Source organism: Platalea leucorodia (genome assembly GCF_965183815.1).
Source record: "Platalea leucorodia genome assembly, chromosome: 6".
In the NCBI taxonomy this organism is placed as follows: Eukaryota; Metazoa; Chordata; class Aves; order Pelecaniformes; family Threskiornithidae; genus Platalea; species Platalea leucorodia.
In genome coordinates this window covers 36897047-36912196 of record NC_138828.1, presented here as the reverse complement: position 1 = coordinate 36912196, position 15150 = coordinate 36897047, and the positions used below count along the sequence as shown (strand labels likewise).

The following is a 15150-nucleotide window of genomic DNA, read 5'->3' as shown; positions in this document are numbered from 1 at the left end:
AAACTATAACAGAAATATTCTGATCTTTGATCATGCCTAATATTGGAACAACCAAATTGATTTTTATTGCCATTCTATTCCCATTGTATTTCTGTCTTTCAATCAAAAAGTGTTTTCCTTTGGTGCACTTTTAACTGAGGCAGTATGAAGGAGGAAGGGCTAAGTACTTGGGTGATGGTTTTTGTGTAGGCAAACTCCCCCCCCCTTTTTTTTTATTCTAATCAAATTTAACTTCTCCCTTGTTGCTGTATAGCTACTAGGGAAGTTTTTGCCATACCTTGGTGAAAACGTGAAGGTTGAAACTGCTAAAAGTAAAAATGTTTGTTCTTGGTGCGCTTATAATTTGGCAGTTGAATGAGGTTAGTGTTGGTTAGCTTCACAGTTCAAAATACCTATGCCAGGAGGCTGTGGGCCAAGTGTTTAATTTGAGGATTCATCCTGCTATAGCAAGTTGGCAGTAATCTGTGTAATTAGTGGTTATCTTAGTAATTAGTGGTTGTAGTTCATGCTCTGAGCCATACTGTAACTTTTTTTTTTAATTTGGTGGGAAGAATGTGGCCTTTATCTCTAGTACTGATCCAGTATAACAGCGGTGTAATTAAATAAAAAATTTCAGATGGTATATGAAGATCAGAAACTTATGTATTGTAGCAGTTGCAGTGAGAGTGAAAATAAAATTCTGTACCAGTCCGGGTTGTTCTTTAGTTAAGCTTACAGCACTTTGTCCATATACAATATGAAGACTCAATTAAACGAAGAGCTTCTTTACGCTGTACAGTATGGTCGGTAGGAAAGGCAAGGATAGTCAGGTAATGGTATTGCTAGATTATTAAGGGCTCTGCCTGCAGTACAAAAAAATAACACACCCCAATGTCCCCACTGTCCAGAGGAAATAAACCAGCATATCAAAATATGCTAATTAACAAGGTTCCAGGAGTGAATTTGTGTGCACGCCATCCTTAACGCTTCCCTGTTAACAGCAGTCTCTTGATAGAAACTATTGCCACATTTCCTTTTCAGGCTACTGTGAAACCATCCTCTAAAACCAGTATGCAGCATTTGAAATCCAAAATAGCTACAGTTAGCTAGAATGGCTTGTTCTGTTGTGTTTCATTTTAAAGGGAATGTTTTTCTCAAACAGGAGAGCTATCTTGATGTTTTTACACATCCCTGGTGCATTGAAAAGGAAATTTAGAGAGACACGCTGTGTCTAGATCTCAAATACCCTGTGGTTAGAAGAGACTTTGTGTTGGGCTAAAGTGTTCGAGGTTTTGAACAAGCGGGAGAACATTCAATTAGAAGCTACCTGTGGTTTGCTGGGTATAAAAGTACAGCTGCGTTACACCGATAGGATAAACATCAAATGCTGGATTTCTTTTGTTAATTCATGTTGATGACAACATTGCTCACTTGGATGTCTTTTTGTGAGATTATGTACTAAAGAAATTATGGAGAGGATAGAATCAAATAGTCAATAGAGGAAATGTAAGAATAAGATTGCCCTTGATCTGAATTTGCTTCCTTTATTCATCTGCATTCTAATACAGTCTTTATTTATATGATTGGTTTCTTCTCCCAAGATGCTACTGCATTCATTTCACAGGGTAGATCTGTCTGTAGGACTAAATAAGGGAGCTGTCTGCAGGACCATACCCTTGGCTGTTGGAGAGGTTATGATGAGCGGGATGAGTGATTGCAGAGACAAGAAGGATAAGTCTCATGGTTACAGCAACTGAGTTCTGACAGGTTCTTTTTCTGAACCTAGTTTGGCTACTTCAAGTGCATGTTCCACAGGCAGTCACTAGTTCAGGGTTTTTGCAGGCAACCAGCTTAGGCGTCATTAGTCAATTTTTAATGTATTTCCCTAGGCTTTTAAAAAAACGAAAAACCTGACACAAATTGTATGTTGTAAGCCATGCCAAAACCCTTCATGGTTCATTAGCATGACTGAACAGGTTAGATGCACTGCATAATCCTTTGTCATTTTAGCCAGGAGAGGAGCTGAAAGCAGTACTGTGTTGTCATCTTCTGTGTGTGCCCGCAGAAGTAGCAGGGGAGCTCTCTTGCTTGGTTTGCACAGGACTGAAGAATTAAGAGACTTGAAAATCTGTGCTTCTGTTTTACCATTGGGCTTAGGCAGTTGCAGATCCCTTTGAGAGGTAACAGGTGTAGAGATGTCATTTTTCAAAGTCACCATTCTTGCACCCTAACCTGCCTCAGCTTTGCTTTGCACCCTAGTCCAAACCTCCAAGCTCTGGTCAAATCCCAGTCATTCCTTCCTCCTGGTCTTTCTTCCTGGACTTTTTATCTCAGCTATTGTCTCTTCTCCTATCACATCTTCTTGTTCAGTGTTCTCCCCTAGCTCTTTGTCCCAGACTTTTTGCCATGTGAATCCTTCACTCTCTTCTCATCCAGTCTGTGCTGTTTCATCATTTTGTACTGCCTGCTTTCTCTTGATAGACACTTAGTTGCTGGTTACCTCTTTTAGGGTACCCTGATGCCTTTTGGGACAAACGGCTTCCCCCTCCTCTGGAATATAGATTCACTAGCAGGGTTCAAGAGAATAGAGACAGGACATACTGAATGTGCCTCTCCATACTTACTTTCTGTACTGCTTATTGTGTTTAAAAAAAAAAAAAAAAATCTGCAAAAAGTCCTGTTCACCACCTCCTGCTAAAGTGTGCTCAACTGGCTTGTGAGGCTGGCTCAGTGAAACCTGTCCCTGAGTAAGATCTCTAAGGGGGTGGTAGCATGTATGGCACAGATGGCATCTTCAGGAACGTAGGTGCCAGATCTTAACAAGCTTCTGTGAGCACGTGCTAGCTGAAATTTTTTTTTTTTTCCATTTTGGTGTCTTTGTCTTGACACAGGGAAAAAAAACCCACCACCAAACAAAGAAACCTCCTAGGAAAAGCCCAATCTGCCTTCTTGAATCTTGTTTCAAAAACATGGGACAATTGCACCTTCTTGGCAAAGCATAAAATAAGTCAATTCACTTCATTAAAGCACCAAACTTCTGCAAAAATTCACCTTAGGGCAAGCATGTAGCATAGCATCCTGTAAGCTGAAATATATGAAATTTGGGAATGTTAAAAGCATTTAAAGTCAGAATTGTATAAGAAAAGACATTTGAATAAAAACAATACTACCAGTTAAAATTTTAATTTAGAGAAAAGTTTATTTCTGAAAAGCCTTTTGCTGAGTAAAGTGACACATGTAATATAATGGTAATTACTTTTGTTCTGGCTTGGGTTATGTTTTTTTTCCTGGAGAATCCTGGCTATGAAGTGGTTTTGCACCCTTAGTTACAAAAAGTGTTTGCAAGTGTTTTGTTGTCTTGATTCGTTCAGTCCAGCTGTATCTCAGCAGACATGGTCATGTGAGCAACCATAAATGTCTGCTGGTTTTTATTATTTGTCTCCTTTACATTGAGTCTCTGCACCTCTCTACACTGTCCTGTTATTCACGCTTGTGCAAAGCGTGCAACAGTTGCTCTGAATTTGTAATATATTGTGCTTATTTTGCACAACATTTGGGGAAATGGAGAATTGGGGCCCTTTTTGTCAGACCTCTGATGTTGCTGTGGGCTTTGTTTTCCAGTTCTGTAGAAAATGCCTTGATCTTGAGAGGGGGTGGTCTGAGTTGCATTGTTGTTATGTTGTTTCTGATGAAAAGAGTTTACAGGTGAAATAGTGTTTTCCTTTTTTTTTTTTTTTTTAACAAGCCTTTCTAGATGGTAATTTACTGTATCAATGCCTTCCTAGCCATATGGTTGCATATTGCATTCTGAGTATTTTTATGTTCTTGAATTTTTATGTGTTAATAGGCTTAGTAGGAAAAAGAAATACCAGTAAGAATAATAGCTTCTGAACATCCCGACTGCAGGGTACCAGGTTACACATCTTACCCTATTTGTTACACTTCTTGAAGGCAAGCTGGTATGCTGCGGTTAAGACTTTGTGTGCAAGTGACGAGCCGCTGAAAGGCTGGAGTGTTACTGATTTACAGAGGCGGGGTGACTTGGGATATTCGGCAGGAAAAGGAACAGGAGTGGTAACAAGCGGCGGTAGTGGTAGTAAAGGCAGGAGCAGGTTCCACAGTTAGAAGATTTCCCAGTGTGAGTCAGTGAATGCACAGCTTCCCAGCTAGCTGTCAGGAGGGACCCGAAACTGAGTATTGAAAGAGATTCAGGGTTCATGTTTATCATGCAAAGTCATGTGATCTTACTATATCTTAACTTGCCAACTTAGCCTTACTCCGAGAAGATCCTTTGCTGCAGTGCTTAACAAAACAAAACAAAAAAACGAGATAGAGGGGGAAAAAAACCCAGAAGGAAAAAATAAAGAAAATTGTGCAATGTGTGCTTATGCCTACATCATGCCAAGGAGACACTTAACAGTAAATAATCTGTGTATCCCTGAGGTAAGATACTGTTTCTGCTTTCCCTGCACAGTGCTGCTGCAGCACGGAGCTGATCCAAACATTCGGAACACCGATGGGAAATCTGCACTGGATCTGGCAGACCCTTCAGCAAAAGCTGTACTCACAGGTAAGATGCATACATCTCTCAGCAGTGTTACCTGTAGTTCATTTTGTGTGTAAGTTCAGCATTCTAAGAGCCTTCTGCCTTTTTGGATTTTCTGTTGTGTAAGAGCATTTTAAAACTGTCTTTTACCAGATTTCATATTGATGTAACTGTCGTTAATCTGCTGTGCTGCTATAGGTTTGCTTGCTCTATGCTAATACTGTAATTTTCTGTTATAACATCATTCATTATTCACTGTGTTTCTGTGGTTTTTTTTCTTTTTAATTGCTGCCCAATATTCAAATTGAATAGGAGCCCCCAACCCCTGCAAAAAAAAAGAAGAAAAAATCGGGTCAATTGTTTTAAGACCTTCACTATTGAGCAAGCAAGGACATTTGTATAACTGTAAAAGTACCTGTGATCTGAAAGACAACCTGCTGCCGATTGCAGAGATCAATAGTTACATTATATTTTGCTGCGGATTCACATGTTACCCTTTCCTTCCTCTTCCTCATCAGTCATTGTACGTAGAACACTTTCTCACCCACTAATTTTTTTCCTTTTTAGGGGCTATTAGCTGCCAAACAATATATTTCATGAAAATATTCTACAGACACAACTTTGTTTTTACACAGCTTTGTTTTTTTTTTTATAAATTAACTGTTGTAGCATACCAGGAAGCATTAAAAGTATAATATAGTAGCCTGTCAAATCTGTATCAAGAAATACATGGTCCTCTGTGCTGATTTTTGACGTCTAGGAAATAATGTTTAGAACAAAATAATCTTGGATTTTAAAATATATACAATTAGATTTATAGAAAGGGATTCAGTAGCTGAGCTTCATTTGAAGAAATAGCTATTTTTCTTCTTTCGCCTGTATTCCCCTATTCTTTTTCTCTTTTTATTGACAGCTTAATTTATAGGTTATGTGCTATGCAACACCCGTATTCTTTATTCAGATTATGTTCAGAGCACACCAGCTCCCTTTACTTTGTCAAGAACATTTCCACATCTTCTTTTTCCAGTGCACTGACTGCTATACATAATTATCTACAGCTCTGCAGTGATTTGAGAGTGCCTTTGGAACAACGCACTTTAAATACATATGATTTAGTTTAATTACTCAGTGTCAAATTTAAACACATTCCTACAGTGTTAACACTAATGTTAGCTGTGCTAAGCAGGTTAATCTGACTTCTGGCTGTTAATGGGTACAGTTGTACAGATGCTGAGGATGGAAAGGCCACCAGGGAGTCAAGATACCTCAAAGGTGTTAATGGGTATTTGACATTTAGTTGTGGGAAACTTGGTACACATACAGTTTGGGTGTTCCGGGCTCCGAGCTGCTCTATGCTCAAAGGTCAGCTTCAGAGGATAGTAGAAGACTTAAGAAAGTATGCGACGGTGACTTCACGTCTGCTCCACTGAGTTCTCTGGGTGCTAGATCACCACCTTGTGCTTTAGGCAATGGAGGGGGCAACGTGTCATAGCAAAGAAGTGGAGATGGATTAGAAGCAGCCCTCTGAGAATGTCCAGTTGAGTGCAGGAAGCGCCCCGTGTCCCTGGCCTCACCCCTAAATGCCTCGCACACGAGCATCCAGTGACTGCAAGCTTCTGCAACCAATGGATATCACCAAGTTGGACATACAAACACACATACACAGAGCCACTTCTGCTGCTATGTAGGTGTTTTATTGTTCATAAAAAGAGGCAATTTTTGTATGCGTTTATTCTTCCTAGCAAGAAAATCAGCTTTTGGTTTTACCAGCTTTGTCCTCAAGGTGGCTCTTGGCTACGCTGGGCCCTCTCTATGCTGTGCACCTTAGCTCCAAGCTGTGGAAACAGGGTTTGATTCAGGCTTTAGCTGCTGTATGATTCACAGTAACTGAAAAAAAATGACACTGGATGCCATTTAAATGGAAGCTTTCTATTAAGAGCTTAATTTCTCTGGATGCTGCCCTGCTTTTTAGTATCTCTGTTAGGCTTCTAGTTTCTCATGCTTTTTCCATATGTTGTTACCTTCAGGTCTTGCTTCTTCCCTCTGGAAGAAGGGGGCTTAAGGGATTTCTTAGGATCTATCTGGCTTGGGATAATCTTTAGCTACAGCAATGCTTTGCAATTAGGTGCATCAGGACTTAAAGGTATTACTGGATTAAGGATGAGTAGGGTGTATTAACGTAATTTTCAGTATTTAATGTTGAATGGTGGGATTTTAGAAACGCTTATATTTAGAGCTTTTAAAAGTGCAGTGATTCTGAAAGCTCAATCTGTAATTGTTACTGTATTTGCATCTTTAAACAGCATGCATGTCAAGGCTGTTCTCATGATGATTTTTTGGGGTTCCTTTTTCTATCAGTGTCTATGACCATAGTAGACGTTCCACATTGCTGCTGTATTGATTGTTAGAGAACAAGCTTCCTCTTACTACTTTTTTGACCCAGTATTTACATAAGTTCAGGCACTGATCTTAATTGCTTTGCGAATGAATTGTGATTATAGTCTCTCTTTGACCTCCAACTTAGCAAAAGTGAAGAGAAAACTTGTTGGTAATTGATTAAATCTTTGCAATTTGAAAAAGAATTCTGTGTTTTAAAAGGGACATTCCTGCTGTGTAAAAAGCATTTCTGGTGTTCTGGCAGCAAATGCTGAATCCACAATGACTTGTTCTTGCCTGTCTCCCAGTCTAGAATAATGTATAGTATCTTTTTCTCCTGAACTACAGAAAGGAAATATGATGCAGTAGTTTCTGGGATGACTTCCAGCCATTTTCGTGCAATGTTCTCTTAAAATGTGTGTTTTATAAAGGATACATAATGCAAATGAAAGGCTAATATTTTGATGGAAATGGACTTTGAAAATTTCTTTGCAGATTAAAGTGAATTGTATAGAAATTAAACACCCAGTTCCAGCTTCTTAAAAAAGTAAAAAAAGGTTATATAATTGGGGAATCTAATCTGCTTTTTACTACTTAAACAGGAAAGCAGTCTTTTTTCCCCTTCTGCAGGATAAGCAGCATTTGTGTGAGCCAAGCACTTCATGATTGAGAGGGTGAATATTTTTTTTTTTTCTTCCTTAGCATCCCTTACTGTTCCTGAATCTGGTTGTCAGAAAAGGATTGTAGTCTTCTTGTTCTCTAGGCTGAAGTGGTAGTACAGACTCCAAAAACATATCATATCTAAAAAAACAGAGCTGTTACACACATGAGATTAATATCCTAGTTAATTTTAGTTTAGTTTAATTGTCTTTGGGGTGTGTGATTTCTGAGATGAGGACTCATCTTTGTTGCTGTACATAGCACTGTGGGACTCACATCCAGAACAGGGCCTTTGGGAGCTTTTGCACTACAAGTCATATTAGTCTTCATTATTCTATTACCCTGCTTATTGCCTCTTTAAACATTAATATCCCTTTATATCTTTCCTGTACAGTATAAGAAGAGCCAACAATATTGTAAATGATTTATGTGAATGATTTATTTTGTTTTTTCACACAGTCATGCTTTTTTTTGCCACTTCCCCGTATTATCTGTTATTTGGAAATGCTTTCTCTATGTGAATGGTCATTCTTTGAGTGGTTTCTAAAGCTGTTAGCAGGAGCTGAAGGCACTTCGGTTGGATAATTTGTTCTTGACTGCTCCATGCCACTGTTTTGCAAGGTTGGTTTTGGTTGATTTCAAGGATTACTCCCTTGAAACAGGTCAAAATGAAAAAAGTTTGGAAACTTCTGCATCTCAAGATTAAAGGAAGATTTCTTGGGTACGAGATAATGTCTTGTTTGTTAATAGAATCGATTTTCAAAGTTAAACAAGACTCTGATCTTCCTACTTACTATGGAAATAATGTCTTCTACAAACGAAGTGCTTAGGTCCTATTGAGCATTTCTCACTTCTGTTTTTTTGGATGTGAAGGACAGCTTGATGAGTGAAAGTACAGCTGGGCTAAGGTTACCAAAAGTGTTAATGAGGATTCATGTTTTCATCTATTTGTCATGTCAACTTTTTCATTTAAGTGGGGGAGTACAGTCCGTGTATTGAAATGTATTTGCACAAATTTTTTTAAAGTGAACTGCCATCTATGCATAATTTGCTTGCAAGGAAGGGAAAAACCTGGTATTTCACTACAAAAAGTTTACTGAACTTTAGAGAATGGAAGATGGATCCTAGATACAACTCACCCATTTTAACATTAGCAGGAAGAGAAGAAACAATTTTAGTTTGTGTTTAGTTTTATTTTTACCGTGGCACCTTTACATCTTGACCATCTCAAATCCTAAACTCTTTCCGTCTAGGTTGGTGGTGTTTCCTTTCAGGTACTCTTAGGATTTTGAAAGCATTCTGGATAGACACTATCACTTCCTTATGGGAGGTGCCAACCTCCTCCCCCCTCCCTTTTATTGATCTAATTCTTATATAGTGTCCTCTGAAATCAGATCGTTGGGACAAGGTGTAGCTTCTGTATTTAAGAAACAGTATAATAAACGTTAGTGCAAAAGGAGAAGCGTTTTAACAGTAAGGAGGGCAGGTGCTGCTAGAATGGTTTGGGCCACCTATTTATCTGGGTCATCGTCCTTTCTGATGGTGACACTGGGGTCCGCTGCCTTCGAGAAAAGTGCAAGAAACCCAGCAGTTGAGGAATATCCTTGTGCTGCAGAAACTGTCACCTTATTTTATATAGGCTGTTGGCATACGTCTTGAAGCAAGAGGTCAGAAGGGCCTTCTCCAGCACTTGTTTGTGCTTTGAATGTATGTTTTTGTGATTGCTATTTGTTTAGCATTCAGGCAGGTCTACTCTTCTCATTTTTACCAAGGCCTTCTCGGGAGGAAACAAGCCATCTGCTCTGGTAAACTGGTATGGGTGTCATGTGATGCTTCTATGTTTGGAGTCTGTGGTGATACTTTACATCTACCCTCTGGAGAATTATAAAGAATATCAGCTTTCCTTCGGGAATGCTGGAGCATTGCTCATCCAGTCTTTGTGGGCAAAATGTACTTGTGGCACAGACCTAACAGATCTACCACTTGGGTGGCCCTCATCTAGGAGCTCTGACTATATGGATAGGTAAATCTTGTCTCCTGTTTTTAGAGGGTATTATAATTGTGACTATCTTGTTATATTTGTAAATACATAATTTTAAAAAAATCTCATGCAGTGTGTGGTCTAGTTCCTACTTTCCTCTTTGAAGGAAACGCATTGGTTACTTGGGAGGCCAGGAGGGAAATGCCTTCCCTTCTCAGTTCTGACATAGTCACATTTCAGTTTCATTTCAAGAGGAAAGAGGAAGAAACAGTCCTGGTTTGTTCTAGACGCCATGCCATACTTTGTGTGCACTTCCGTTACGTTTCCTCCTCAAGAAGAGCAGTCCTTCTTCTCTAGACTGTCTACATACAAAGCTTCACTTTAGTGAAAATGAAGTTTCACTTCAGTGTCACTATCAGTATCACTGATTCTCTTTCCACTTTCCAGCACTGCATTATTCTTTCAAGGTAGCATATCTTGATTTGAGCACTGTGCTCTGGTATAACATCCAGTTGACTTCTGTAGCGATGATTTAATAGCTTTTGTGGCTTTTTTTTTCATTCCAGGTTTTATTCAGGTTAAGTTTGTTTTTTATTACCTCTGTGATTGCAGAAGAGCTAAATGTTTTATGGGAGCTTCTAAAGGAATTCTGAAGTTTGTGACTTAGATTCCAGTATAATTCAGGTGATTTATATTATGTGTGCAGTGTTTATTGTTTTAATTTGTCAGTACTGCTTTGGTCTACCCATTTTATTGCCTGTTCCCTCAGTTTGTCTTACGTCTTTCTAATTTCTTCAGTTTTCTCTGGTAACTGAATAATTTAAATGTTTCCTTCAATGTGGTAGATCATTTAACACAAGTTCCAGTGTGTTTTATCATAAAGGAAGCAAGTTACTCCTGCTTTTAAGTGTCTGATCCTTGAAAGTACTTTGATTCTGATTCCATGACTACATAATTTCTCTCTTACTGAAGGACTTGTGCAAGGATTTATGTGAGCCGGTATCTATGTTCTGCTGCCTAAATCTTCCATTCCATGCCTTAATGTGCTTGGATTCCTTCCTAGTGTAACTTTAGCTCTGGATGCTCTTGTTTCATAGAGCTTAGTTTTAGGATAATGAGGCTTCTCCTCTCTTTCCCCCTGCTCCCTATTTTAGAGACGAGCGCTCTCATCCTCATCTTTTGTTTAAACTTATTTGTGTGTCTTGAAGTGGCTTCTTTGGAATGTGGCTGGCTGGCTAGATCTGACAACTTTTCCTTGCTGTCTGTATTGTCTATTTAGGCAAGGAGTTAAAAATCTCTAGTCTGTTGTGTAGGTGGTCAAATAAGAAGGGGCACTGTGGGATTCAGGATTGGTGCTTTTATCAAAAGCATGGTTTTGATTTACAGCATCCCTTTTGCCAGGTTTTTCACTCTTTTCAGCTTTCCTTTTTACCATGATATCCATTTAGGAATATTTAGTAAGAGCTCTTTGAATGGAGTCAAACCCTTAACTTGTCAAAGGAACAAATTATCCTTTCAAAGCTTTCACAAAGCACCTAAGTGCAGTCTTTCAGTTCTCTGATTCTTAGCTCTGCTATTGTATAGAGTTTTGGATGCTTTGAAAGCTTTCAGAAACCTGATGTACACAAATTTAGCCTATGCTACAGACTGAAATTTAACAATATCAAACTCAAAAAAAGCTTTTCTTCATAAGATATGTTGTTATTCTAATGGACAGAATAACAAGTAAGATCTCTAAACCTTCTAAGTAAAGACCCCAAAATGTATTTTTCATGCCCTAGGAAAGATAATTGCAGAAATGTGTAAGAAGCATTTCTATTTCCATAGTGCATCAGAGCACTCGTCTTCTTTTTATTTCTTTGCCTTGAGCACTGAGCAATCTTTACTGGAATTTTTTCTTCTTCTGTAAGTGTTGATTAGATAACTTTGTTGTTAAGTTTAGGATTTGCTTGTTGGTCTGTGTTTTTTTTGTTTTTGTGGGTTTTGTGTTTTTTTTTTTTTTTTTGCATAGTCTTGTGTTGTACATTTCTGGTTATTAATAACAACTTCTGCCAGTCCTGAGACCAAATACTACTTTGATCTCTACTACATTTTTGCATTGTACATGGATAACTTTTCTGGAATGTTGTACCAAAATGGCCTTTTCACACTGCATGTGGTAGTAAGCCAGGGTGCACTGGTAAGAAATGAGTGGATGGAGAATGTTATATGATGTAACTTCTCATTTGTTTGGTTCTGTTTGTAAGTAGGATAGCCATGCTGCAGTTGTAACTATTTTAATGTAGTTTTTGTGTATTATCTTTGATTCTAGTCTGTAATCTAGTCTGTAAGCAAGCATGGAACTTTCTTGAAAAAAAAAATTTTTAGCTAGCTGGATAATTCCTGCAAACAAAAGCTCCCATTGTTTTTCTCTTGTACTGTAACTTCAAGAACACTCTTTTATACTTGGACTGTTTTTTTCTGAAAGCGAAGCCACGTTTAAATTTTGAAAGCGATGAGCCACTCACAACTGTGAAATCTGTGGAGTCTGTGAATGTGTGGGCAAAACTTTTTAAGACTATTTTTTCCAGGCTGAACAGATGAATCTGAAAGAATGTTAATGTTGCGTAAGGAAAATATACTGACTAAGAAGTGGGAGAGGCAGACAATCTTAATTTTACCTTTTAGTGCACATATTAGGACACAGACTCTGCTTCCGAGACTGCTTACTGTTCCCCACTGCCTCATTCAGCAGGATGGATGGCTGTGCGCTGGCGAGGAATCGGGACTCCACTGTGAAGTACAGTGTTGTCTGTATGGCTTCTGCTTCATTTGCAGCAAAAGTTGAAAGCAAGAGTGACTGGTGCAAGACGGGAAGAAAAAGGTTGCCGATGTGGTTAAGGCAGCTAAATATTTCCTTTGGAAACAGACTTTTCTTGGTTCTGACCAATATTTCCACATGGTCTGGAGCATCGTTCTAACATGCTGAAGAACAGTGGTTTTTTGCTGTTCTAGTTTGTTTCTGTTCAACTGGGTAAAGATTCATTGCATCCTGCTACAAAGCACCTAGGTTTGAAGTGGTTTATGTGTTCCTATGCCGCCTCCCAGACAAGGAAGCACTGTCATAAAAGGTAGTGCATGGAAGAAGTAGTGGGCTCTTTCCCCCATTCTTTCTGAACTTGGTGATACCAGCTCATGCAAACAGTTCTCGCAGTAGTCTTATCTACTCGTGTCCAACGCTATCCAACATTCTGATCCCAGTTCCAGGACCTGGGCTGTCCTTCTTAAGCTTCTTATCTTGGTCCCCACTTCTTGCCAACACATTCACATGCCTGCATATGTGCACTCCTTACTTGAGATCTCCATCCTTTACTCTGCTTCTCACTAGGCCTGTAGTTTTGGGGTTTTTTTTCCCCCTGGCTCCTAATCCTGGTTGTCTTCTAAACTCTTCATCCAGAATTCATGATCTCTTCAGCTCCTCTGTCTGGCTAGCTTCCTGACTCTACATCCCATTCTCCTCTTCCTCCCCTCACCTACATATTCCCAGACAGCGTCTGGTATGACTTGCATTCTTCTTTTCTTGAGCTAGCAAAATAAATCCTTTGAGAGTGCTAAATTAATGCCCAGATTTCAAAAGGATTTTAATACCGTGTAGAGATGGTGTTACGTTTCAGATTGTTAATTGTTGTAGCTTTCCAACCTCCCTCTTTTATGCCAGTCACTTTTTATTTTTCCATACTTCATTTCCACAGGAGCTGTTTCTGAGTTTGAAGGAGAATGCAAACGTTGGAATTATTTTATTTTAAAAGATTTGTTTCTTCTAAAATAACTAACCTAGCCAGGTAGACGTGGCTTGAGAGGTCATACTGGAATAATCTCTAAGAAACATGGTTCTGATGCCCTACTTGCAAGCCCTTACTCAGCTGAGGTCTTCTAGTAAGAAGCTTTATCAAACTTGAAAGTATGCATTTAAGGAAGATTTGCTATGTGTGTATATGTAATTTAATCATATCGCTAAAAGTAAATCCATAAATTGTTCTGATTTTGGTAGGCATATGTCAGCCTAGAGGAAGGTTTCTTACAGTTCTTTCAAAGTGAAAAAGAGCTGAAAGTAAATTCTCACAAAAGCTCTTGGTTCAGTCACATTCCAACTGAGCGCTGTGGCTGTGTTGGGCACTCTCTGTACTGAGCTGCTGCACCAGTTTTGCTCTGGTGAGAGCAGGCTTGTTCTTGCCAGCTGAGAAGAGCTCCTGCCTTGCCAAGTGCCGGGCACGGGGTGCGTCCCGAGTTCTCTACGGCACAGGGCACCTGGCTGGGTCAGAAGCTCCCCCCCCCCCCAATTTTACTACACGTGTGCTACATGTGATTTAAGTTCAAGAATAAGACCTCAGAGTAGTTAATACTCCTGAAATTTAAAGGGACTTGGGTTCCTGAGTTACATTTTGCTAATGTAAATGATCAAGTGTTTTTAGGGCAATGTTTAGAAAGAAGAAATAAAATTGCTTTTTGCTTCTCTTGTTTCCTCATGAGGCATTAAATGTCTAAAAGAATTTCTGTACAAATGTATTTAAAAATGTCTTCACCTATTGTTTGTGTAACTTTTATTTCTTTCAAAACCATTGTGATAGTTCTCAAGTCCCTGTGGCTTCATTAACCTAGGATTTAAGGTTGTGATTGCTCTCATTTAGTAGGAAATACGTTTTTAATAGTGTGTTTGAAAATTCTTCCGTAGATCAGACAATTTATACTTAAGGTTGTGACAGTCCTCTGTGGGTTTATTTGCAGCTCTTTGAAACTTCCATGCCCCAGGTTTTGCCTTGCTCTTCTGCTGATGCTGCCATTCTTGTAGCAGGGTTTGAAGCACCGTGTGCGTGTTTGTCTCGAATATCCCATTTCACCCAAGGATGCTCAATGATAAACTGAACAGGGATGTGCGCTGGACTCTGCTGCTGGCGTCTGCTGCTTCTAACAGTTCCTATGTGCTTTCCCATTTATGCAGAAAATAAAGCAGGTGCCCTGCAGTTAAGATTTAGTTTGTTGTGCCATCCTTATTGATATACTGAATATTGGCCATTTTTTTGCAGAGAGTGAGTCAGGGATACTGCGAGAGGGCAAGTGTAGTGTGATCATAGTGGAATGCACATACATGCAAGTTGAGTTTAGTGTGCATGGGAAGTCAACCAGATATTGGAGGGGAATGTGTTTTCATATAAATAGACCCTTGTAGCATCACCTTTTTCAGACTTTGCCCATCATTCTCCTTTACTCCTGTCCCTCATTTGCCTGGATGTCTTCTGACTTTTCCCCTGACCTGTCTAATCCAAGCTGCAGTCTTCAGCTACCTACAGTTTAGACAGATGAGCTTGGATTTTTCAGATTGGCCATGCTAGGCATTTCTTCTAACTTCGGGTGATGTTCTGTCACATTTCAAGTCTCTACTCTGTAATATCTAGATGTTAAAATTTCTTCTCAAAGAAGTTAGAAGAGGTTCTGTATTTCGTTCAAATACACAGTGTTATACATGAGTTTTGTGCACAGCACAAACAGTCTTTGTCTTGTACATGTGGTGTAGTTCTTTTAGTATAATTTTAAAAATTAGATTGAGATAGGCAAGAAAAATTTCAGCCTG

General features: G+C 39.1%; 1 protein-coding gene across 2 annotated transcripts in view; it reads left to right on the top strand.

The window, feature by feature from the left end:
- Positions 1–15150, top strand: part of TNKS (tankyrase) — a 145771-nt gene that overhangs the window by 29433 nt on the left and 101188 nt on the right. For both annotated transcript variants that reach the window (XM_082316288.1, XM_082316287.1), the window contains exon 3: positions 4454–4549. In XM_082316288.1, coding sequence (XP_082172414.1) covers positions 4454–4549 — 96 coding nt within the window. The remainder of the gene's footprint in view (positions 1–4453; positions 4550–15150) is intronic.